Source organism: Euwallacea fornicatus, chromosome 4 (genome assembly GCF_040115645.1).
Source record: "Euwallacea fornicatus isolate EFF26 chromosome 4, ASM4011564v1, whole genome shotgun sequence".
NCBI lineage: Eukaryota > Metazoa > Arthropoda > Insecta > Coleoptera > Curculionidae > Euwallacea > Euwallacea fornicatus.
The window spans coordinates 1,347,085-1,373,540 of NC_089544.1; the positions used below are offsets into that span (position 1 = coordinate 1,347,085).

Here is a 26,456-nt window from a genome sequence, read left to right on the forward strand (position 1 = left end):
TTTTAGAATTTTGTCTCGTTATAAAGCAGTAAACAAAAATCTCTAAATGTACAATTTGCAAGAAGGAAAAGGCTCAACATCGCGCTAAAACCATTTTTAAAAAATCGGCGAATCCACAACATAGACCACGTGGAATAATTTTACTTCACTTGACATACTTTGGAAACCCTTCACAAAACCTACACCCTCTGAAACACAGAATTATGCTACTGGTCGTGTCCTGTAGTTTTCAACGAAAAATCATAAATCTGTATTTCAGCAAATTTCTAATCAAGACTTCAACCATTCCAGCACACTAAAATACAACGCAAGTTTGTGGTCTCAATTTTGCCCCTTCCGCAAAGAGGAGACCTGTTACAGGAAAGTTCAAATTGGCACTAAAAAAGTCTAATTTGGAAGCCCGTAACCTGAATCGCCATCAGCCAATTGCACTGCGACAAAAAGCTATTGCCAAAATATCATATCGTCACTCCAAACCAATCTGCGAAAATCAAACATTGGAGGGCTCTCTATTTAAATATACAGTGTGGAGGATAAAGCTACAGGAACATTGTGAGAGCTCCGCTGTCAGAGTCGCTGCAACAAGTCATATACTGAAATTTCAGACTATGACGAGAGCTTTCAAGACACATCTATAATAGAATTGCCAATTAGGTACAAAAGAATGTTTCATTTGGTTCATCAAAGCATAATTCACAAATTCCGTTTTATTTTGACTTTGGGTTTGTTTGAATGACCGCGTTTATCGACAAAAAAAAATCAGCCTCAGTCAAAATAATCTGTAATTTGGAGTAAAATTGAGAATTTAATAAGAAAAGAAATCAATAGACGACCTAAATCCTCTGGGGTGTGACTAATATGTCCATACTTCGAGAGATATGTGGGTGGTATTTTTGCAAATTAATAATCATTATTGATAGAATGGATTCCGGGCTGTAACGAGGATTTTTTTGGAAGCTCTTCATTTTTTTTTTTTTTTTTACCAATTTATGCCCGTATTTTATCAACATGTGTATTATATCCCGTCTGATGGGGATACAACGGGCAAGGAATCTTCCTATCAACCGCCTCCAGCTCAGAATCCATCGCATCAACGATTCCTAACTCTCGCAAAATTACAAAGGAAAAAACAAAACTCCTAAGTATAAATAGCAACTTTAACCAAAAATTACCTTACTTCAAAACTATGAGTTAGTAAAATTCCTCTCTTACCTTTTGTACGGCCACATGTGCCGCATCTCGCGTTGTAAACGTCACGAACGCGTATCCTCGGTTGGTTCCTGTCATTGGGTCCATCATCAGCCGGAGGTCCCATATCGCTCCGCACTGCTCAAACAGGGGAATCAACTCGTCTTCGTAGAGGTCCTTTGGGATCTTGCCGCAGAAAACTTCGCAACCGGATCCGGGAGTGTTACCGTCCCATCCTGGAGGTGGACCGCCGTATTTTCTTTGTCCTGAGCGGAAAAGATTGTTGGATCAGCAGACACATGTGTGTCTACACATGATAATTATAAGGGCAACCGAAAAGTTTATGACGATAAGGAGAATTGTATCTTTTATTGGAAAAAAAATGCCCTTCGAGATTGGGCTAAAATTTTTGAAAATAATGACATCATTGTTAAGGACGGAAGTGCTCGAAAGGCATTTTGCAAACCCAAGAAACAACCTCGAGAACGATTTCGTTCCTAGGCCCAATGACCTGCGCATGCCTCGCTAGCATTTTTAACGTTAGTACACTTTTGGTACTGCTCGAATCGAAAAAAGACACAATGTATAAGTACGTTCTAGGTGTTAGTAATGCAAGGCTTGCGCGTCCGTATACCTGTTGTAACGTCTAACGTGTAACCAGTCCTATCTAAGATTTGTTTGATTTTTTCTTCGTCGGGGCCTTTGGCTGGTATTGGGGCGGCTGCCGTTGAGCCCTGACTTGAGCCTGCTCTACTCTTTTGTCTGAAAACAACATAATGTGACGTGATTGGACAGTCGGAAATATGTAATGCTATTCTTTATAAAAAAGAAAAAAAAGAAAAATCGATTCTTCAATGTGCAAAGAAAGTGCTTTTGCGCACGTACAGCTAAAAATACAGTACTCACCTATAGGTCTTCATGACGCCGCACAAGTAGGCCGACTTATTGGAGACATGTTCTAGGTTGGAGTCTAGGAACTGGCCAAGCACATTAAGCGCGCCATCAACTGGAAACTCCTTGAGGGCATCGAGGGCGCGCCCATCCAGGTCTACATGGGCTAGCTTGCCGGTTTTGTAGATTTCATCCAATTTTGAAGCCACCTAATGATTAAACGAAACGCTTACATGTGGAAAAGCGAAGCGTTTAAAGTGAAGCGCACGAACCTTTTCGTCAAGACCATACTCTATCAGTTTTAGATAGTCTTCTGTTCTTTCGGAATCTTCTATCTTCACTGCTTCTTCTAAGACTTCACCATTACCTTCTGCCATAGCTGAAACAGAAGCATAAATGGTAAAAGATGGCGAATCGATCTCACTCCAAAGCTGTAGCAACATACAGATTTATTAACTAGAATTGTCAAATGTGGCGGCGTATTTTTGGCGAAGGTAATGGCGTCTTATCGTTGTTCAAAATTAAATTTGCAATAGGTTTCGACTCGATCGATCGAAGGGATTTACCCAAAGAATGATGTCGAAACAGATGTTGTTGATAAAGAACGTCAACAAGAACTGGGGTTGGGCAAACAAGGTGTCGCAGAAAAAATGACGGTTCCAGTGGTCCTTTGGTCGGCAGGTAGGGGGCGTCAAATTATCAAGATAATCTTGTCACAATTCGAAAATTATGAAATTTTGCGGGCGTTAACATCGAAGGAAAACGCGCATGTGACAACGAAGGTTACATTTTTACTCGTACCGCACTTCCCAGTACGGCACTGGACGATCCAAAGAGAATTAGCCTTCAGCCGACCCGTGCAGCAGGAGGGTTTGCTCCGATGAAAGTTCAGACATCGAGGGGGTTGAAGTCAGCAGAGACATTTACGACCGTGATCGCGAGATGCGTACGTCGATGAAAGCGCTAGCCTGGTGACATTTTCTCATATAGATATGACGTAAGCCACGCTCAGGACAAATCTGCACTGGCGTGATTAACGCTGTATTTATTTCTGCGGCCCCGGGCATCTAAACAAATAATTCTCGACCGTGTACGAATTAACAGACCGGGCCTGCCAGTCAATAACACACCAAATTATTTTGCGGAGAGACAGCCTTTAGAAAGCACAGGGACAAAAAGTAGCGAACTGTCTGGGGCCGACACACTTTTCAAGGTCTTGGTCATTGCCTCCATCAGTTACCTACCGTGTACAGATTCACTTTTATCATGTTAAAGTTTATGTAGTTAACGGTTAACAACAGCAATTGAGAGATTAAAAATAATCGACAGTGAAAAGCGGTCGGTTACCAGATATTATTTACTTAAAAAAATATTTTTATATTAGGTCGTGTTCTTCCAGCATTTTTTATCGGGATGCTCTTGCTCAAAGTTCATTAAATTTGCGACAATGAAAGTAAACGTTTTGTGGTTCGGTTACGAAATCTGGTTATGACTGCGTACAAGGTGTGCAGGTTGTATCTGTCGGAGATTCTCGAAGCAAGTCATTGTTGAAAACTGACCAAAGACCGAAACTATCGCAACGCTGAAAATCCCATTGACTTTGAAATTACTCTCTTATCAGGCTCAAACCGGGGCAGACGCTCTAATGCAGAAGTTGCACCGATCAATATTTGCAATTTCGGCACTCTAACTATCTGCCTCTCAGGGCCAAGCTCCTCCCCAATTATCTCCGCTTACCACGTACTAAAATAATAACTATTGGTATTTTTTATTCACATGTAAATGACTGCACTAACAGCATTGCAGACTGCTCTCGCACATTTGCATTTCATAGAGTGAATATATTTAGAACAGGTATACAAACGAGAACTTCGGATTCAAGGTTATTGGGGAAAGGTTGGGAATATCCCATATTCCCAACCTCCTTTAAAATTTTACCTAGATTCCCACCTCTCGGCTTTCTGAGGGCATTGTTTTTGTGCACTGGCTAGAAGTTGAGTTTCTCAGTTTTCGTTTTGGTCAGTGCGAGTGGTTTTTCTTTTGAAGATACACGCAATTCGGGTTGTCGAGGAACTGCACCCTTTGTGAAATTAGATGTCAAGAGAGTATCATTAGATGAAGTAGTCTGTATCGCGATTGCGGAAATGTTACTCAGATATTTGAAATCTAGACATGCCACACACGACCCAAAGAAAGGAAATTACAGCCATATGGCTGGCTAGAAATATACCCCACTCTTCTAAATCGGAGATCTATATCGTGATTTAACCCGTGCATAGCAAGTAGCAACTATCCCTGCAAGACACTAAATGCCATTTTAATATACTGTGTAATTCCCCGACGGTTTAATTGACATCATGCAATTTGATGCCTTAACCCAACCGGGTGATGATACCAAAAATTAAACACTGCCATTCAAAATAACATTTCTGAAGCATTGTGTCAGTTTGACGAATTTTCAGTAATTGGAGAGCTCGAAGCAAAAACCGGGAGGATTCGTGAAAGGAGAAAGGGGGAAACAATTGTTACAGAATTTTTCGAACGGGAATTGGGCCACAAACTGTGATATATTCGACTAAACTGAATTGTAGCGTTCATAAATATCTTTAGAAAAATGTTATGGGAGTCGTCTGCTTTTGTGCCGAGGAAAATAATGACACATTTATTATTCAGAGACTGCGCAGGTGGTTACACGTATATTAGCAGCAATTATACGATAAATCAGTTGTTTAAATTGAAGCAAAATTGAGTATTTTAATGCGGAACAATTTATTAACTTTTTTAACGAATACCGATTGCGGTGTTTACTTCCGTACCCGAAGGTCATGTAGGTACGTAACTGGTATTGATTACGAACCTCGCTTACCTCCATTTTAGAAACTTCAACTCCGTACGTCACTTATTCATTTAAATAGCTATTCCAATATTCCCGCTGTGATTGTACCTAGTTTATCGTCTTCGTTTTACCATCCTTCAAGAAGGGAACCCGCTAGTTTAACAGAGCGATTTATGAGGCCCACGCAAAACGGTGCATAAATGAAATCTGATAGCAAATTTTCCCAAGGTAATTTTATGCCGCGATTGATTTGTTTTATTGCGTTCCCCATGCGAACTAGAAATCAACGGAGATTTGAAAGAAGAGTTGGAAAAATCAAATATTTTCATCGGGTTCGATTCGTGATGTTCATTTAACACAGCGCAATCACATAACGGGGTTAATAGATCTCCACAAAATCGGAGACTAAAAAAGTTGATTTGGTAAATTTACCTCGCTCTATGTACGATTGAAATAAAGGCAAAGAATTAAGGAAAAAAATCGCCGGTTGAAGTGTATATTTTTAGAATTCCTGGCAGCTCTGTGAAATGAGATAAATAGCAGCGTTTAACTGAATGTGAAAGCCTCGGTGAACAAAACTGGTGACTTCGAAAATTGCAAAACTTGCGATCCGCCAAGGTTCCACCCCTCCAATTCATGATGATCGTCATTCAATCACGTTAAAGTTATTTGCAGCGAAATTTCTCTGCAGGACTCTTTAATATTCGGTAAGTCTATTAAACTTTATAAAACGACAACAATGAGCATCGATTTGAGATTTCAAGAATCTGACTACAAATCGGTATGTATTAGATATTTTTGAAATATCCTTGTTTTAATTGGTTCGTGACTAGACGAAGAACGACGTTACAAGCGCACGGAAAAGACCGTAAAATGTCACTTTTAATATCTTGGCTGTAAAATAACCCGTTTACTGTCTAGGTATTAATAGGTTTTAAATCACTGGAAATTTTATAAAGCGCTATTAAAGCAAAAACATTCTAAAGATGTTTAAGAAAGACGTAAAAATTTGGATCGGCAAAACTTGGAGAAAACAAATTTTTAGTATTACTGCCTTAGTTTAGTTCGTGGCCCCCTCGTGAAGGAAATAACTGTTCTTCTAAGTACAATAAAAAGAAATGCAAGAAAATCAGCGAAAAGCACCTTAAATTTTCCCGCTCAAATGCCGATCGTCCTGACCTCGCTTCAGCAGGAACGTCGGTTCTAAAGAGAACAGCGTTTTGGCAACATCGCAAACTCGACAAGTGCTCAATTCTAAATTCTAAAAAACGTACTCACAACTATAAAAAGGCAAAAAAAGACAGAAAAATATAAGGGGATGGCAGTAATAGACGATAACAACTTGAAAATTAACAAACATTAATTAGCACCGTGACGCAATATGTATAACAGTGAGTGAGTGTTTAATATCGCCATTTTCAAGTGAAAACAAGGAGTGTTGACAGAAGCAACAACATCGGAATCCGACACCAATTAGATTTGGTAGAAAATACCCCAGTTACAGGCTTAATAATGGATCAATAACGATTCAGGTACTCACCAGGGATTGTTTAAAATAAACTATAACAAATATACAAAACAAAACACCTACAAATCCTAAAAAATATATAAAACCTAAAATGGCGGACGCCGATATAGACAAACGCAAGCGGCGGCGCACGCGGTTTAAAGTTCCTACCGGCAATGCACACCGGTATAGCCTCATTGCCAGGACAAAGGTCTCACCAAATCGAATAATTCACCCCTTTTATTTCACTACAGGTATTTCGGCCGTCCAGAAAAAGACTTAGCTTGAACAGTAAAGGATATTCTAAAAAGGAGCACGTAGGAAATGTGCACAGCGCATTAGGAAACTCGTAAACTCTTCGGGATTGCGTTATAAAGGTATTCCTGGTTGCATACCTTCTGCGCGACAGAAATAAGTAGAGTGGACTTATAAATTCCTGCAAAATTGGCTTTGTAACTATCGTGGACTTTATTAGTGCTTGTAACTTCATAATATTTGAATTTATGCATTTTGATGTTTAAGGATATTATGTGAAAAACGACTCTGCGGATCGTAATATTGGAGCAATGCCATACCACTTTAACCAACTCATACATAAGTCGCAACCAACTGCCGCACACATACGTTCACGGTCAAGCAAACTTACCACTTACTTTTAAATATAAGCCGGTCTAAGAACCCTTATTCATTAACAAACACAACAAACATTATTTAAATAATTAAAAATAATAACACTAACAACTAAATAGGTACTGTTTAACATTTAACTTGCGAAAACAAAAGTAAATCCTTGAAAGGCACTGAAAAACTGAAATGTCCGAAATCGGTGCACAGTTTTTGATCCAAAACGTAAAATAGTGGGACGTTCGGTGGACGAGCTTGGGTATCGGATAATTTTCGACAAACCAAAAAGGGTTAGAAAATTTTGGTTTTTTGAAATTTAAAAGGGGGTGTTGTACCGGCTCCCGCGGCGCACGTATTAAAGTAATGCAATAGATGCAGCACCCGTTGTTTTGCAGCCCGTCTGGGCAAGCGAACTTGCATTCAGGCAGGCCCGCGAATATATGCGCATGTGCTTTAAAGGGGGTCGCGAATAAAGCGACGACCTGTTATACCGTTCGGAGGCCAGATTTGCGAATTGGCCTTCATTGTTCCGAATTGCTGTCCATTTACTACGTATCAAACCGCTAAAATTACATCCAAGGAAGTTTTCACAATTCGCCGAAATATGAGAGAGAGAGAGAGAAACAGAGAGAGAGAGAGAGAGAGAGAGAGATCAATGAGTTAAAGCCATAAACGAATATACCTTATGTTACACGGTGGTTGCCATTTTACACGTGTAGCTTTGCGGCCTGTGCTCTGATCAATGCTCGGGCTGGGAACACCAGTCTGGACATTTAACATTGCAGACATTCTCATATGTATTTATAACGTACGCAAATTCAAGCGCTACGCGAAACAAAATGCACTTTTTGAAACGCTATAGGTCTTACCGTTTTATGCAAGTAGAAACTGCAGAGTAATACGAAAACGTTCATTCGTAGAATAAAAATCAAACAGAATTACATTTTGTTGTTTGTATTGGAGCATACTACAATATTTACTTTGTTACGCAACGTCAAAAGCGGTGCTAAATTTAAAACGCGATGTAGGTACGCGACAAGTTGGAAAAGTCCGTATTCCCACACGATAAAAACCGGAAGCCCGAAACAGGAACGTTCCAACGGGGTGCGAAACCAATTCCGGATTTGGCACAAACTCAGAAACGTAGAGCGTCCGTCTCTGGAACTCATCCATGGGGATATGGGTAACCATGAAACATACGAGGCCGGGCACGTTGGGGTGTAATTTGGAGTCTGGTGGAAATATCAGAACAAATTTCACCATAAATAATGATCCAATCTGGCGAACGTGTCCGGCCAACGTGTGTCGCCATTGCTTCAAATGACCACTGGGAAATATTTACGACAAATAATTAACTACCCTGGCGCTATGTGGCGGAGCACCATCTTGCGGTCACCAAAAGGGTGGATATAAATGTGCAAATAAAAAGTACCCCGATGAAACGCGCGTACTTTCGCGCCAGCAGGAGGTAATTTTACATTTACTCCCTCGAAAAATCATTCACTTTTAAACAATTTATTCCATATGCCTCGATGTAAATCGCACTCTTTGCTTAATTTCTACAATTTTTTGTCTTATTTTATGGCTATTAATGCTTGGCAGCATATTAGAAAGTACGGCTGTACTCACAGAATGTGCAAGATGAGCGTGGGGAAAGTTATTCACGCTTAATAGTTCAACGATAAGGTGAATCGTATTATTATCCAAGTTTAGACTCCAAGACTAGCTCGTTTTTGAAAATAATCGAGCGATTTGTTAATGGGACCATCGCGTCGTAGCACGGTGTAGTTTTTCTCATTGGAGGGGTATTTCCCGGTTGAGAAAAATCGATTGTGTTCCATGAGAGCACCCGATCTCGTAAACAATATCCGAGACTTGTAGAAGTACCCGACGAATATCGAAACCCGCCATCAGTGTCCAAAGCAGACACTCGGGGGTTTAGTTCATCGACGGTTACTTCGTTGCTACCGGGTCGTCGAATTACTCCATCACTTTCGATATCTACTTAGGTAACAGAATATTTTCAAGTAAAAAAGGCTTCTACAAAGCTTCTATGTAACATATGTACTTATGAAAACGTGCGTCCTATCTAATAAATATCGCAGCATTAATTTGAATAGCGGCATGATAAATGAACGGAACTGCAATAAATCACGGTATAACTTCATGTAAAGTATTATCTTTCGTTGTCAGGGGACATTCTTCCGATTCCTTGAAGATCACGTTGGAGATATTCCATAAACGCTCTACAGTGAAATATCAGTTAGAATAGCTTTGAAAAATGTTCTTCATCTCTTCCTCCATCCTCCTTAGAATTCTTGAAGCGTTTTGCACGTGTAGGCTCACGAATCCATAGATTTACATCTACGGTGAGGGCGAGGTCAAGCGATTCAAATACTTAGGACAATATATTATTTCCGATTTCAATAATTCCCCACAGAATAATAGATGTGCACCGTCATTGTCCAAAACGTAATTTTAGACTTGCGAAATATTCTCATCATTAACTCCATACGCAAACCCTGTCCTCCTCTCAAGGTCCATCCTGTGTGCGGTCATAGAATACCGGGCGATGTTCCATCCCCACGCCCAAGATAAAGAATCGCTAACCAAACATTGCAAAAAAGACAGGACGCGAATAATTATCCACCACAGGACGACCCTTATCCCGTTCGGTTCCCACGGGTAGAGATCTCTCCGTCCCGGTCCACTTAAATAATTGCTGTCTCTTTCAATGAAAAGGTGTTGATTTAAATTTCGCGACGCCAGAAAAATGCTCTCTGCCTCGTATTGCAAATGTTCATATGGTTGCCCAGCCGGTGTGCACGGTGCCCCCCAATCTTTTGCCGTGGGTCGTGGGTCCGTCCTTGTCCTTTGGACCAGTAACGTATTCGATAACAATCCTTGACAAATATACGCAAGTAAATCGTCCCCTATTTGAGGCACGGCTTGGACGAATGCAGCATATATTTTCAAGCTAAAAGCTGCTTTTAATATTTGCTTCTGCGGAGCGTCTGCCCTAAAGGAGCGAGTTGAATTCCTAGATTTGTCAGTCCCAAGATGAGTCTGAAATCGCATCGTCACATTTAAAATTGGCTGCAATCTACGACTCCATCCCTGTCCATTTATCTGTTTCTTTCACGCTCACACTGTCCATTTCTATCGCTCTCGTGTCGGGTTTCTTCAGAATGACCCAGGTTGAGCGGCTGGAATCTGCTTGTCGTCGCCAAACAGGTTATTCGGGAATCGGTTTGGCATAAAAACTTAATTTCGAAACAGGGCGGAGGCGGTTAAAAATCTCGCAAACGGGTTTCTTACTTGAACCATCATCGTCGTCATAGAAAATCGGCAAGGGTTGAACGAGCAGAATGCCAGGTATAAATTATTGTTTTTACCATGTTGGTACTGCGTACATTTAGCAGTGCAGGTAAAGGCGGCGGCAGTGCACGTTGCGGCAGCAGGCGAACATTTATTCGCAAATAATTGGGAAAGCTAAGAAGTATCGTTCGTATTCGGACGAAGTGGATGGTCAACCGAATTAATCGATCTCGTTTAGTTTGTGGATAGGAGATAACCAAGATTACAAACGATACAAATAAACATTTGTTTTGAAGAGTCTTTCGATGGACTTTGGAGGGAATTGGGTCACTGACCAAATAACTCTTAACGGATGAAGAGCGCAACTCCATTTATTAACACATCGTACCCATCTCTGCGTAAACGTAAAAAATGCGAACTAAATCGTAAAATGGTGTATCAAACACGTAACATTGAGTTACACGTTTCCGCGTGCCATATTTTTGGTTTTTAGAGGCGTCACGACTTTTCCGTCATTTAGCGAAACCCATATTTCTTGCCATTTCCGAGATCTCCATTCTACCTATGTTGGACGGGCGCACGTGACCAATAGCCGAAAAGCTAAAAACGGTGACATGATCGCCGAGAAAATTAAAGCCAAGATTGTTCGCCTATTGATCACTAAATTCGAAAATAATTAAATAAAAGAAGGGAGGGGAAGAAATCGGGGTAGGTAAGTTTTTCTAAGTACGCCCTCTATACTCGCTTGGGGCTATTTGGCTCATTGTGACCACAGCAGGTCTTTGTCCGACATTCGTATATTTTCGCACCAATAAAAAATAAATTATCTATGCATATAACATAGATGCATGGCAAGAAATCGTCCGATGTGTTGGCCCTCGAGATTGCCGGGCATAAGTCCATTAGATTTTTATTTTTGGGGTTACATCAAGAACGAAATCTATAAAAGGAGATGTGCTAACCTGGCGGAGCTTCAAAACAGCACTATAGACATTGCGAAGTGCCCGAAAATATGTTGAACAAAATAGTGATATGTTCGCACAGTTAACGTAAGTCGTTTAGTTGTTTCTGTTTGTTAAATAAAATGAAAAAAGCAATGTTGAATCTCATTTCGCAGTCGTGCGCAGCTAACTGGTCTAAAAGAAAAATGTGCTGATAATTCGGTTATTTGCGACTTTCGACCAATATTGCACGTGACCTTTTTGGCCTGTTGGCGATTTTCGAACGTCAAATTAAAAAATACACAGGGCGTTCCACTAAAAAAAAAAAAATACATTTTTCTCATTTTTTCTTAAATGCCACGTTCAGTTGTTTTTCTATTTTCACCATCTCAATCAGGGGCGACAATGGCACTAGTTTGATTATTTATTAAATCGACTTTGTATCTATAATAAAAAAAACCGTTTACAATGGCGCGCACTTAATTAGAACTTGGAACATCCCCTATAAGGAGCGATTAACTGGCCCGTCAGACGAGAGGGTGGTTGGAGAGAAACCGTTCCACAATCGGCATTTTACCAGATAAACCAAAAGAACTGTCCCCCTGTCGCCAATTAGTCCAGTTCCACCCAACTGGAGCCTTGCCGGGTTAAACCGTTCAGTTATCGTTTAACCAAAGGTCGCAGAAATCGAGCCATTCTAGGTTAACATCGGTCGCAGCAGTGAAACTCGCACATATCAATGAAGATGTTACTCGCGCGGCTGTTTTATTTAGGCCGCATATGGCGTCGAAAAAACGCAACTTTGCGCCCCATTTGCGGCAATCGAACGCATGTGTCCGATGCGAAAAGAACATTTGCGTTGCGTGTTGTTGCAACTTGAAGTCGGTTGAATTTCCGACAAAAAATCGAAAAAGTAACGGAACTGGGCAAGCTGCAACGCTGCTCGACATCGGCAGGATCTTGACGGGCAGGTTATTCTACTCGTTTGAATATCGGGTATATCGACCACATGGTATAACCCAGAGGCCAGAGGAAATGCGCCAAGGTCTGCCGTGAATGCCAAACGCAGTTTTCGCGTTTTTATTACCTACATGCACACCTACTTTATGCAACCGGCGAAATTATTGTACGATAGGTACATACGTATACCATGTGGATCCGAGCCCCTACAGCAGGTTTCAACACCATCTCTATTATATTTTTTAGCAAGTTCTTTTGTCCTCGTTTTTCGCATTTGTACAGAATACAAAAGGGTGCGTTCGAATGGCGTCGAAACTTCGCAAGGGGTCTCCCCGTTTTGCGATAGGGGTGTCGTGTAAATGTCGACGTCACGTTTGCGACCTGTTGAGTTCGGATTTGAATAAATAGACCTGACGTTTTCTATTTTGCCTAGCTAGTGGTAGGGTCGTTCGTGGTTGCAATTATGGCTATTATTAGCGAGACCCGAGGCACAGGTTATTTTATTATTATTATTATTATTATTGGTCAATCAGGTTCAGGAGGGTACCAAATTAAAAACTGGAGAATCATGGCCCATACGGGACGATTCACGGGCGGTGGTGGATCAGACATTTACGGGAAACAGGACGCATGCCCCTAGCGCAAATTTGCATATATATATATATATATATATATATATATATATATATATATAAATGGATAACCTCAAAAACGTTGTCTTAAGGCTAGAGGAACAACCTCAAAAATTAGAAATGCGACAGAAAATCACGAACGCAAGGTCCACCTTTGCGAAGACATTGCGATACGTGAAAAAGACGAGTCCCAATTTTTCTGAAGTGTAATTTGGTCGGACGAAGCAATTGTGGAAAAAAAATCATACAAAGCGTTTTTTAATTGTTATCGTTGTCCCTTGTGGCGTACGGTGACGTGTGCGAACTAAACGTAACACGTCGCGAAGTGCCAGTCTTGCACACATTACTATCTGCACGTTTCAACGTGCCATAAACTCCCTTGGATCTATCACACTAATGTGGCATGTCGCGCAATCTACGCCAAATTGACTGGTTCCGATTTTTGGCAATTTCAAAAAAATGCGATTTGCATTGCGACAAAAACTCTACGTTTTGAATTCTCGCAAGGAAGTCCGCGTTTCTCAATGCCTCGACTTTCGTCTGGGTCGCGATATAAAAGTCCTACTCGTGAGTTCGTTAAAGGTGAATGCACTGAACAAAGAATGAGGGATCGACTGCAAAAATGCGACTCTGTCTGCGAACATCGAGATACCCCCAGAGATGTCGTAACGCAATGCGCGTTCTTCACTTTTCCTCGGAGCAAACGGTCCCGTCTGGCATAGTTTTTTTAAGTGGGGTAACCTTCGAAGATAAGCACGGTTTCTGTTTGATGTGCTCCTTAACTACTGAATCAAAATTTGATTCGATCTGATCACTGACGATTCGAAATTAATGTGGTATTTGCAGCCGGCAGCGGCGTTTGCACGAAAGTCGTTTGGCTATTTCGTTTGTGCGCCACCTACACGGACTACGTTGATTATTGCCGGAGAACCACTCGAGAAGTACCTCGGATGCGAGCGCGAAAAAATAGGTGCAAACACGAGGAAATGTATGAGCTGCGTTGAAGAATGAATTACGAAAAGTACCAAACATTTCTCGAAATCCGCAGTTATTTTCTGTAATTTTAGTGTCAAAAACGTGGCCGGCATTCGTTCGCACAGTTACGGCAAGACCGTAAAGCAGATCAATTTATTCCCTATGATCGGGGTGGATTTGCAAAATAAATTATTTGACAACAACACGTCACATAACATCACGGAAATTAAAGAAAATTTTTAAAGTGATCAGTTAAAAAATTGCTTGTTTCAATTGTCAAATAAAACTACCAAAACCGTCGAAAATCGGGATGGGATATGTCATACGAAATATTCTTAAAAATTTCATATTAAATAAAACATTCTATTAAATTATCATTTTGGTAGTTAACGCCCCACTGTTATTTATCTCTTTTTGACATTTATGTCAAAATATAGCACTGGAAAAAAATTTAAACGCCCCCCTCAAAAAAAAAAAAAAAAAAAAAAAAAAAAGAGTCCTACCGGAGTAGGCCCCGTTTTGTAATCCCGACCGCATTCGGAACAAGACTCCAACATCACTGTGCTATGACAAACACCACGCCTCTACTCGTACCGCACCCTGGCAATGACGTAGCGTAAGGCGTGGCTAACCGGTAAGAACCGGCGGTACTTTCTACCCGAGGTCCGGGGACCTTTCTCGAAGCAAATGTGAGTAACAAGTACCCAGTACGTGCCTTCGAAAGTTGGACTCGGTAGGACCCTAATGGAGACCGTTTCTCGGGCGTATTTGAATTCACGGTCGGTCTCCGAACGGTTGTTAGATATTAAGCGCCAAGATTACGAGGTTGGTTGCATACCCAATTGATTCTGGTATATACTCGACTTCCCTTAGTTTAAAGATCACAACCTTTCAGGTTAACATTGATTTTGTGAACTTAACATTTAAATTTTAGAACGACCAATGGATTCAAAATGGATAATTATAAAGTTGTTGCCCTATCGGGTTTGTCAAATCGATAACGATGGAATTGCGCTTGGTTGCTAGTATACAGCGTGTACGACTGGTTGCCTAACGTTCATGCATAACCTGGACATTCGACCACTTGTTTGAATTAATCATTGAATTAACGTCCCCTCCACCTAGCCAAAGGCCACAATCAACGGAGCGATGTTGCCAAGCTATGCCATGTTTTGTAAATAGTAATAAATATAAATATATACAGGGTTACTGGTAATTCGACGCGTCCCTTTGGAAGGTGATAGAGCATGAGGTAAAAAGTGAATTATATGCATATTTAAAAACTCACCAGATTTTGAGTTATTTCATTTGTTTTTCTTCGGGGTCTTAATGATTTCACAGTGATTTTTGAAGAAATTCGTTTTGGATTTTTTTTTTACTTTTGCCACTCGATCACTTCTCTGACATTTTAACATTTGCATTATGTGTGTATTTATTTATTGCTTAAATTTAAGTTAAATTGTTCGTCCGAAGCATTTCGACAATTTTTTTTTGACCACTAATGACTTACTGAACATGGAATACCTCATTGGATAGCTACAGAAATGAGGAAGTTTTTACAGCAAGTTATTCGCATGTTACTTTGAAGCTTTTTTAAAAAATGCTTAGAAGAAGTTGGGGTAGCTGATCTTCAGAAATGACTCTATGAAAGTTTTTGCTCGGAATCTTCACATAGCCTGCATGTTTACAGAATTATTTTACTCCATGCGGAAGATTTTAATGTTGGATAAGTGATCGAACAGCGAAAGTGGAAAAATCCAAAAAGGGTTTCTCGAAAAATTGCTCTGAAAAAATGAAAACTCTGGATAAAAAAAATTTAAAAAACTCAAAATCTAGTGAGCTTTTTGAAATATGTATATACAAGTTCAATTCACACCCTACGTCAGGCCCTATCACTTCCCCAAAGGAATACCTCGAAATAGCAGGGTTCCTGCAAATATACATAGAAGAATTTTTGTATATTTCTTGTTCTTTTCAAATAAATGAAGGTTTAAAGATATTGGTGTATCATTGACTTACCCAAAACGTACCTATCTACCTCGATGCACAAATTTTGAGGTTTTACTACAGTTTACACAGTTTCTAACGAAGGTTTACCCAATTACCTCTGTTACTGACATCATGGTTTCCAGCAAACATTAGAGATCTTTGTCATCTAGTAAATAGCTATTGCGATAATGACGATAAATACGGAAAATTAAGTAACTGCCTCTAACATAGTCTACTCTCCTTTCTTAACTTTTTTCACCCCGTCACCGTGGTCTCTATTGACTACTGTTGACAATAGGTAGACTCTTTAAGGAAATTTTCAGAAAAGCAGTGGCAACACTGGCCAAAGACTGACGGAAACCGAATAAACTAATGGGAAACAACGACCCATAGGTGGGTGCAGATCTGGTAATCAAGCTCTAGGTGGGTTGGGTCGAGTTTTTAACCTTAACGTTAAAAAGTTAAACAATTCGGTTGAATTTTTAAACCCGTGTTAACCCAAATTACAAAAATATATGTGAGTGAGAGGCCTCATTATTCACCTACTTCTTATTAAGAAGAGATGCGGTGGTTGTTTTGCTTGATCGGGTGGTGTTATTTGTCGGTGACCCACGGTCAGTACGAGTGGCAAGCCCGGGACGCCTTCGACGAGGTGTCTAGAGCCATAAGGTCCATCAACAAGGACAATTGTGAGATCCAACACGTAGGGGACTTGTACCTGCCTACGGACACTGTCTCGCACCTGCCAGACGTCAAAGATGTTAACATCAACCCTGTGTTTCCCAACCGAACTCAATTGTTGCACCTGCACAACATGGCTCTGAATAGAGCCTTTTTCTGGTCGTACATCTTACAGAGCAGATTCATTCGACCTGCCATTAATGACACTTATGATCCAGGAATGATGTACTACCTCTTGTCAACAGTGGCAGATGTATCGACAAATAAACACATCAATGCCAGTGCCATTTACTTCTCACCAAATATGTCCTACTCGAGTTCCTATAAGGGGTTTTTCAACAAAACTTTCCCAAGGTAGGTTGGATTCAAAGGAAGGATTTGGTTTCTCAGTAATGCCATCTTTGGTGAGAGAAAGATGGCAGTAATTCAATATATACAGGGTGTCAGAAAATAGAGATTGATAATTTAATTATTCATGTTTGAACTATTTGCTATGTGATAGTGAAGGTCAGAATGATCAGGTGTTCCACACCTTAAGTGCAAATTTAGGAAAAACAAGTTTAGGGTAGCAAAAGGGGGATATGACTCCAGGAAAAGTAACACCCTATAGATTTTAAAGAGAAGTGGACAGAGATTTCATTTCAAAAATAACCATATTTGTGATGTCCTTTTGCCTACTACTCCGTAATATCAAATTCACACCATTATTTTATGGGCAGTACTGTCAGTCCACATACAGCTCGAATAAAATGAATGAATTCAGAAAAATTCTTACACAGGTTTGCACCAAGAACGTTCCGAACAGACGACTTCAACGACCCAGTCCATTTGGAACGAATTTCCACACTGAATACCTTTACAGTTCACGACTTGGGAGCCGTGCCGCCAAACACTAGTGCAGATTATACTTCAGACTACTACAGAATAAACGAATGGTACAAGGCTTGGTTACCAGATCAAGTGAATACTAGGCATGATACCAAAACGACCTATCAGGTAATTTAAAAAAACTCTTCTGGATTGGTACTCTAAATGTGTCTTTGACAGGATGGACATATAAAGTAAAGGAATCAATATACTAAATTTTCTAATTAACAGTATTAACAAACACTCTACATTCAATTGTCCCTGTCTAGAGGGTGCGCCAGATTGTATGATAAAGGCTTACCTGAATTATAGTACTACACATATAATGAATAAGTTTATAGTCTATAAAATACCCTCTATAATAAAATTACACAACAAATACACAGGGTGTAAACTATGTAGGCAAATTCTAACGGGGAAATGTGAAAAAACGAATTTTGTCAAATGTGTGATCGCAATTTTTAGAAATCTATTTACATATACTAATTTTTTAGGTTGAAATTCGCTATGCCAACAACACGAACGAAACGTATACATTCCATGGACCTCCAGGGTCCGACGAAGATCCAGGCCCAGTCAAGTGGACTAGGCCATATTTCGACTGTGGAAAGTCCAACAGATGGTTGGTGGCAGCGGTGGTCCCTATTGCGGATATTTATCCACGACATACGGGATTTCGACATGTGGAATATCCAACGTAAGCTGTTGATCTAAAAATCTCCAAAACGAGACATCATTTATGATTTTTAGGTACACTGCGGTATCAGTGGTGGAAATGGACTTCGATCGTATTGACATCAACCAATGTCCCTTTTCCGCAGGGAATGACAAACCAAATAGATTTGCGGACACTGCGAGATGTAAAAAAGAAACCACAGAGGTTAATTCTATTTACATCACCTTAACGTGTGAATTATGAGTTGTTTCCTTTTAGTGCGAACCAATACATGGTTGGGGTTTTCGAAGAGGAGGTTATCAGTGCCGGTGCAACCCAGGTTATCGGTTACCCATCCAAGTTAGGAGACCATTCCTCGGTGAAATAGTTGAACGGGCAACCGAGGAACAGTACTATAACGGATTTGATTGCAAAAAGATTGGATGTAATGTTATATTTTTGTGTACGTATTTGAAAATCATAGAAAATTGTATTAAAGGGATTCAAAAGCAGCCAGTTGAATGGGAGAAAGCTCCATGGTATGTAAGGGCAATGGAGCAGGATAGACATCCAGAATATAGGTTTCCTATTAAAGGTTCGAGCCCAAAGGTGTTAGACCAACCAGTCATTAACATACATAAAGTACTAGAATTTATTTGGGGGATGAACAAGGAGAAATGCAAGACTTATAGACCGGATGAGTTGATTTTACCAGGAGGTACGTAAATTTCATAAATACAAATTTATAAATACAATTACCAAATTAAACATTACATGGAAATATACGTCAATGTATGACAAATCAAAACTATTTCAGGCGTTATGTTTGGTGCAGAGGAGTTTTTTGAAAATGAAGCCAAAATGGCGCTCCGCCTCGCTAACTTTATAAGTGTTTTCCTACAAGTCTCCGATCCTCAAGAAGTTTATTCCGGCAAACGAGTGGCAGATAAATCATTAACAGAAGACCAAATGATCGGCGAAACGCTAGCTATTATTCTGGGCAACAGTAGAATTTGGTCTGCTGGCACATACTGGGAAAGAAACAAATTCACCAATAGGACTTTGTTCGCTCCCTATGCCTACAAGAAACAGCTCAACTCGAGGAAATTCAACATGGAAGATTTGGCCCGGTTAAACAAGTCCGACGAAGTGTATTTAAACAAGCCATGGTTCAGTTCGCTTAAACACAGATGGGCTTCTAACTTCGACAGTTTGGAGAAGTTCTGGATGAAAATTCGAGTACGGTTCAATGAAACCGGAGAGACCACGATTAAGTACGAACACTTCCCTAATTACTATAGAGGTGCCAGGTTGCACCACGGTTATTGGACGGCGCCCTATTTCGATTGCCATGGAAAGGTTCCCATGTGGAAAATTAAATATGCGGCACCGTTTTTCGGTTGGGACAGTTTGAAGGTCAAATTAGAATTCAAGTATGTTTTTACTTTGCAATGTAGGTAAAAGGATAACAAAAAAATTTGTAGGGGTGTTGTTGCAGTCACAATGGACTTGCTGAAATTGGACATAAACCAGTGTCCAGAGAAATATTACGTTCCAAATGCTTTTAAGGGCACTCACAAGTGTGACCAAAAAACGTCATACGTAAGTAGAGCGAGAAATATTTAAAAATGTATGGATACGTCAACGATATAACATGCAATAAGCATCTTTAATAAGGGGTACTTATTGTAATTTGAAATTTTGACACAAAAAAACGTTTTTTTTTTTAACAAATTCCTAACTTTTTTTTGCTTAGCATCACTTCTTATTATATTGACAAATATTTTACATCATGTAGTGTGTGCCAATATTGGGAAGAGGCTTTGAGCCGGGAGGTTACAAATGTGAATGTAAGCAAGGCTTTGAATATCCCTTCGAAGACCCCATAACGTACTATGATGGACAAATCATGGAAGCCGAATTCACCAATATGATGGACGACAATAAGACCAGATTTGACATGTTTCGGTGTAGATATGCAGCTGCCAGTAGCATACAGACTAATTTACTTGTAATTTTGCTATCACTGATGCTGGCCTTTGGGGTTTTTGGGCACAGGTAAATTAATGCTTTATTTATGAAGCAAATAATTGTTGAGTACAATATACGTTTGAAGTTTTTTGCGCAATTTATGACTGTACATATTTTAGATCTGAAGGCCTTTACAAATTAGTGCCTTTTTATTTTTGTAAAGTAAATAGGGTAAGGTGTAACATAAGTTATCTTTGTGATTTAGCTCGAGATTTCAAATGGAAATCGTCTGATGTTGCATTAGGATTATTTCTCGTATTAATACTAAACCGTCCAAAGTAATACGAATTCGTAAGATTATAAATACTTTTTTAATTATTGTTATCTTAAATAAATGCAGTTTAGCGACTTATTTCTTTGTCAAATACAAAGAAGGGCTTGACCACTACTAAAATTAATAAGAATGCCTTATACAGTGATCTCAAAAACATAACTTTGTACTCCTATGACACATAACGCCGGCGAATACCATATTTTTACACAATGAATTTGGCTTTTCTAGTTAGATTTTCTTAATGGAAATTAGGTCAGAATTAGAATTACTTAATTAAAATAAGCAACAATATATTGCTTTACTTAAATCAAAAATTATATTCATAATTTTTTTTAAATTGTTCAGTTTAAAATAATCCCTGACACAGTCAATTAAAAAATTAGGTAGAATAGTTTGACGGCTGGATGTTGCCTTAAATATACTTCCAAAACCGATTTAATGTGCAATATATGAACTGTCGTGCAACGAGAAGCACTAGTAAATAATATTGCCTTACTTTAATCCCATGCGCATAATCCAAAAATTAGAACTGATTAAAACGTTAAATGATCTGCTTCTGAGCAGCTTTAGATTTAAATATTGTAGTGAGATGTTCTCGATTTTTTTTCTATTTTTATAATTGTAAGAAAGGTTCCCATTTGGCAGAATTTGTTGATATTGATATTGTTAAGATGACTTAGATCCGTCCAACACATATTTCTTGGCTTTTCAGTTTTAATGATATGTAATTTTATATGATATTATGGATAGCATTAAACTTAACCGCACCAGGGTTACAATATGTATATCCACGTGTATATTATGAATTTTGAAATAAATCTTATATAAAACTGAATTCTTTATTTACTTTACCTTTATCCTAGTTATCCTATTCGTTATCCACCACTCATACTCGTTTACGGTGTCTATGGGTAATTATTTTCTAAGGTTTGAATTCGAGGAATACAGAGTGAAAGGGAAAAGATTATTCAATGTTCCGCATCAACTGGGACAGTAGTAGTTGAAACCCGCAAATAAGTTACAAAACAAAGGGTGTTTTTCTTTTAAATAAACCAGTTCACTATTATGAATCAATGTGGTAAATAAGAGAAATTCATACTTTCTTCACATCTAGATTATCAGATTTACAACACTATTTTCTTTTTCCTTATACAACAGACGTCGCTAAAAACCGTGTTCCTATTGATGTTCGATTAAGACTTTCTTTAATCAAACATACAGTTCATATTAAAGTATTCATGGGAGTCGTGGAAATATTATTGATTTTGATAAACTTCGCAACAATGGAAGGTTTATTTTATTCCAGTTTGTAATTTGAGAATCAACTAAAAGGTACCAAACATGAGGTTCAGGGTGAAAATCCTCAGAATTGAGGGGGTTAAGGCGCATTTTTAGGACGATTGAGCAATTCCTGAAGATTCCTGTAAACTTGCGTGAATTTTTGAATTACACGTTTAAAATATTTTCGGAAGCTTTAAAAATTTATTCATCAACAATTGCTCTAAATGTGAAAAGTCCTCAAGAAAATTAGGAAACTCTATGATATTTTTAAATGTTGAATATCACTTTGGAATAGTTTGAATATGCCTCCCCGCCTTATACCACATCGCATGCCTAACGGTGCATCAAAACGTAGTAGTAGGGACTATTTGGTCTTAACTTAATACCATGTCCGAGAGGCAAACTGCCAGTTTGAAGCAGCATAAGTACTTATGCAAAGCCATGCCACATAGCATAAATTAAAATAATTTCTACTTACAACACTCCATGGCGATTTTTCAATTATGTCAAGACAAGATGTCAATGCTCCATGCACCTTTTGATGAATTTTGGAAAACTGTGGACAAAAAACAGATTCATTTGGTATCTTAGAAGTAAACTGTGAATTTGTACATTAGGATCTGTTGCATAATAACGGCTACCTTATCGGAAAATCACGATAATTCACAACAGCTTTTCATGAGAGTTTTGAAAATTTCAACACAAAAGCCACAAGACATGATAATAGATGGTTGTTTCTGTTGCTTGCCAACGCAACATGCACTGAGGCCTACTTATCAGATACAAAATATGTGAAGTTTATAATTTTAAACTTGAACGAGGGAGAGATAGGAAGACTTAGTGGCTAACTACCCCAACATTACTTCATACCTCAACGTTACTTAACACTCATTTTGAGGAAGTTCCTACTTGCTATGACTTACCTTTAAATAATAGCGATATTCTGATAACTGACGCCGTCCAAACTAAACTAATGAACGGCTATCAGGACATGGGAGGCTCGATTTGAAGCAAGGAGGCTTCATGAATGAATATTATCCTGGAGTTGTTGGAGGATGCTGTACACATAGAATAAGACGGAAAGAAGAACAAAATAGCATAATAAGAAAATACAAATATAAACAGTTAGAAGTATATGCAGAAACCGCATTTGAGCATTTTTAGAACATTTTATTTTACACTTTGAAGTGAGAATCGACCAAATAAGAAAATATACCGCCAACCTTATCACCGCGACTTTTCGAAAAAACTAAGATGGTGGATGATTTATAAATAACTGACGTTTGACATTTTTACGTTTGACTATCGCCCTCGTTATTACAAGCCACGAAGCGGAAAGGCAACAGCGCGCCGCTCTACAATGGCTTCCCTCGTGACACATAAATAAATAAGTTTTCAAAAATAGCGAAATATTTACTCGTTTTCTGATCGGTAAGTAAAATTATGAGAAAATAAAAAGTGTTTGTTTAGATAACAGAAGGGCTATAGGCCATCGGATTTTCACAACCTTGCACATCATAGATCTACAATGTTTACTGTCTAACAATCATCGAAGATTTCTGTATCGATTTACATATAGCTTTACCGGAAAGATCATTTCCATACAAATGGTGAAATAAAAGCTGAACACTAACCAATTGTTTTCACCGACTTCCATGGAAATCCGGATAAGCCCAACAGTGCAGTGATGTAATGAATTCTCTTTTGCTTCATATCAACCTGTATAAAATACATTTTTCCTGGCACCTCAGACTCTCCGACAGATAAAAAATATCATTGTATTCATAATTTTTATGGGCAACCGGCCTTAATATACCCGTTACTAATCCTTCTCGAAGTCCTGATCATTGTTACACTCAGTATATATTCGGAGATACAGGGTGATGGAAATCCCCTAACGAGACGCGACGGGAAGTAAATAAAAATTGACCTTGTCCAAAAAACACAGCCCTTTACGCAAAGCGCAGTAGCCATTTAGTCGATATTATACAGAGTGTTCAAAAATTAAACGGCCTCCGTCGTGAGCGTTCGCTGCTCCGACACATAAAATTCTAGAGTCGAATGTCTAGTGGAACGCGACTCTATGAATGGGTGCCTCTTAATTTTAATACGCCCCGTATGCATTTTATCTCTAACGTCAACATTTTGTGCTCGTAGGCGAACGGTACACAGTAGTTAAGCCCCCCTACATTTCCACCGAAAACCGTGATTGACACATGATTAAAAAATCTTGAAATACAATCGAATCGTCCTCAGTGCGGCAACACGGGTGGGACACAGCCCCGATCCGTCGCGCCCTTGGAACGCGCCGACGCAGCATCCCTTAAGACGACGTCGCCGTCGCGGCGCCGATACGAACCGCTCCCATTTCGCCTTCGCGCGCCGACCTGTTCGCCGCCCTTGTACCGAAGAGCGACCACGATGCGCCGGCCAGGGGCGGGGCGACGCTTGGTCGCCCTTGCCTGACAACGCGATGCCGCGAGTGCCGCCCCGATACGGGAACTGATACGGTAATTATCCCTTGTTTCCTCATACAAAAACGTAAATGGCGAACCAGGTGTTGGCCACCAAAAACCACAAGACACAAAACACATTTCCTGCTTTTGTTTACGCAATGAGCTTTTCTTGTTTTCACATAAGTTACTGCTGCTACTGATATTGCTGATGCTGCTGGCGGTCAGTTTCCGCTTTAAAGTGCGGGTTCATCTCCACTTTATAGTCAGGAGTTAGTTGCAGTGGCATATTAGGATTTGGTTATTGTAGTGTGTTGACAATGGTCATATTAGACGTAAGTAGTGGTGCAAGTTAATAACTCTTGGTCATATCTCTTGGCTGATCTTGGTCACTTCGATTGCTGCATCCTGCGGTACCTTGAAGAGCGAGTACTTTGCTAAAAAAAACTCTACAGTTTACAGACAATTTTCAATATTTCTTTAAGTATGGAGCTTTGAGAATTTTTCTCTCTTTATTGCACTCTTTATTACCATTTTTTCTTTATTCTCTCTTTATTGTTTTTCACAGTTTATACATATATCTATATATGTTTTTTTTTCTGCTTTTGGGCGGGGTAAACAAAGGCTTAATTACATGTGACAATCTGACACACCTTCAATGCCATTGTAAAATGCCGATTTGCATGGCAACCTGACCTTAATCTCTCTTCACAGCAGTAAGCATTACTGCCATATTTATTATTTATGCGATTTTTTGTTTGAAGTCACTAGGTTCCTTGCATTCTCGTGAGTATACACTGGGGGGTTTGCCCCACCTAACTTTTAATCAGGCGAGAAGTGTGGATGTACCGAAAGATTGAAATCTGTTAGTGTTTATGTGTAAAGCAACACAATAAATATGACTTTGCTTTCTTTTCTTGCTTCGGCGTTTATTTTTAATTTGCTTTAATTCATTGTTATTTTTTCTTTTGCTTTAAATTTGATTTGTGTATGCTCTAGGAAGTGTGTCATCTAAATATCACGCCTTCGAAGCGATGAAGGTAGCGAGTTTCTCAACAATTACGTTCGCGAATAACAAAACTGTCAATTGACTAATTAACTTAATTGGTGTTTAAAAAGCATTAACGATTGAAAAATCGTCGCATGTATTGCCGTGGGATTGGATGAGAATGTAAATATCTGTCTTCTACTAGACAGATTTGGCACGTCTCTTCAAACCAAGGGAATTCGTTTAAAACGGTTTTTTATTTCTTTCATTTTTAGCCTCAATTTCTTCCCTGTAATTTGATACATTGATAATTTACATGACGATATTACAAATAAATATTTCACATGCAATTTTTCTTTCTCTTTCCCTCTCCCATTTCATGTTGTCTGGTTACCTTCTTTTTTGGTCAGTCTTTTTGTTTAACACAGCATTACTGCCCAACGTGAATAGCCTCCCTATCTATTCCTTACTCTTGCTTCGGTCATAACATTAACCATTTTACTCCATTCTTCCTCCTTGCATTCTTTATCTTTTTTCTTTTCCTTGTTAGTGCCTGTTCCGACAATAATTGATTGTCTTGTTATGTACATTTAACTGCATGTTTGTAATGCATATTTTTCCTCATTGCGGAATTAAAAAAAAAATTTTGTTCCTTTATTGCAATTCTCTAGTTGTTTTATTCACGTCTTCCTGATCGTGTCCTTCCTTTCTCTCACATTTTCCTCTAGTAATGAGCACTATTAGTACCTTTGTAGTTCTAGGTCCCTCTCGGTTGCGTCTTATACAGGGTGTAACATGTCATCATGGAGATATTTGAAGGGACTATACTACTCTCGACAAAAACGACAAAAACGCTCATGGTTAAAAACGCACTATTTTTAATATACAGGGTGGCGACTTTTTATGATTTTTTTTTGCATTGCAGGAGAACATTTTCAACAGTTTTGTGAATTTTGTGTTCGTCATGACATCGAAGAATCCGTGACTTTTTTTTATTTTAAGAAAATTGATTAAATGTTACGAATTGTTTCAAATAGTTAATAACTAAACCTGATAATTTCTTTCATTATTTCCTTTCGATTTTTAATCTGCATAGATAGTGAAAGATGAACGATGAAAGATGCGAAAATGTTGCAACAGACCAAAAACTTGAATAGATGAAGAAATTTTTTTAATTTGGGATCAGAATTCATACAAGGTATTTCAAAAAAAGGTACAAAGCATAAAATAATATAAAAAAATCTTACCCCCTGTATATGGTTATGAATAATTTTGCCATTTTGTTGTACATGAACTTTAAGAGAATGTGTGTACGAAATTTAAAAAAATTTAACTTAAAGAAGTAAGAAAAAAGCAAAATATAAT

The 26,456-nt window shown here is 39.0% G+C and overlaps 3 protein-coding genes across 10 annotated transcripts in view; 2 read left to right on the forward strand and 1 right to left on the reverse strand.

The window, feature by feature from the left end:
• Syp (Syncrip) overlaps positions 1-22,147 on the reverse strand; it is a 36,365-nt gene extending 14,218 nt beyond the window's left edge. For 5 of the 8 annotated variants that reach the window (XM_066281306.1, XM_066281307.1, XM_066281305.1 and 2 more), the window contains exons 1-5: positions 22,129-22,147; positions 2,352-2,458; positions 2,095-2,288; positions 1,823-1,950; positions 1,213-1,454 (exon numbers count right to left, since the gene is read on the reverse strand). In XM_066281306.1, coding sequence (XP_066137403.1) covers positions 1,213-1,454; positions 1,823-1,950; positions 2,095-2,288; positions 2,352-2,458; positions 22,129-22,138 — 681 coding nt within the window. In that variant the 5' untranslated portion in view covers positions 22,139-22,147. Of the gene's footprint in view, positions 1-1,212; positions 1,455-1,822; positions 1,951-2,094; positions 2,289-2,351; positions 2,459-6,455; positions 6,609-7,068; positions 7,475-22,128 lie in introns of those variants that run through there. The other 3 variants (XM_066281308.1, XM_066281312.1, XM_066281311.1) reach the window with 3 other exon arrangements.
• On the forward strand, positions 16,233-21,204 carry LOC136338682 (uncharacterized). Its single transcript, XM_066281299.1, has 9 exons — positions 16,233-16,896; positions 17,322-17,538; positions 17,904-18,106; positions 18,160-18,289; positions 18,344-18,509; positions 18,564-18,782; positions 18,882-19,497; positions 19,549-19,666; positions 19,863-21,204. Exons 1-9 carry the CDS (start codon positions 16,424-16,426, stop codon positions 20,124-20,126), a joined length of 2,406 nt encoding a protein of 801 aa, XP_066137396.1. The 5' UTR covers positions 16,233-16,423; the 3' UTR covers positions 20,127-21,204.
• A 1,882-nt stretch (positions 22,148-24,029) lies between the features above and the next one.
• Positions 24,030-26,456, forward strand: part of LOC136338681 (cubilin) — a 64,609-nt gene continuing 62,182 nt past the window's right edge. Inside the window, exon 1 of the mRNA XM_066281298.1 lies at positions 24,030-24,160. The gene's annotated coding sequence lies outside the window, so the exon portion shown is untranslated. The remainder of the gene's footprint in view (positions 24,161-26,456) is intronic.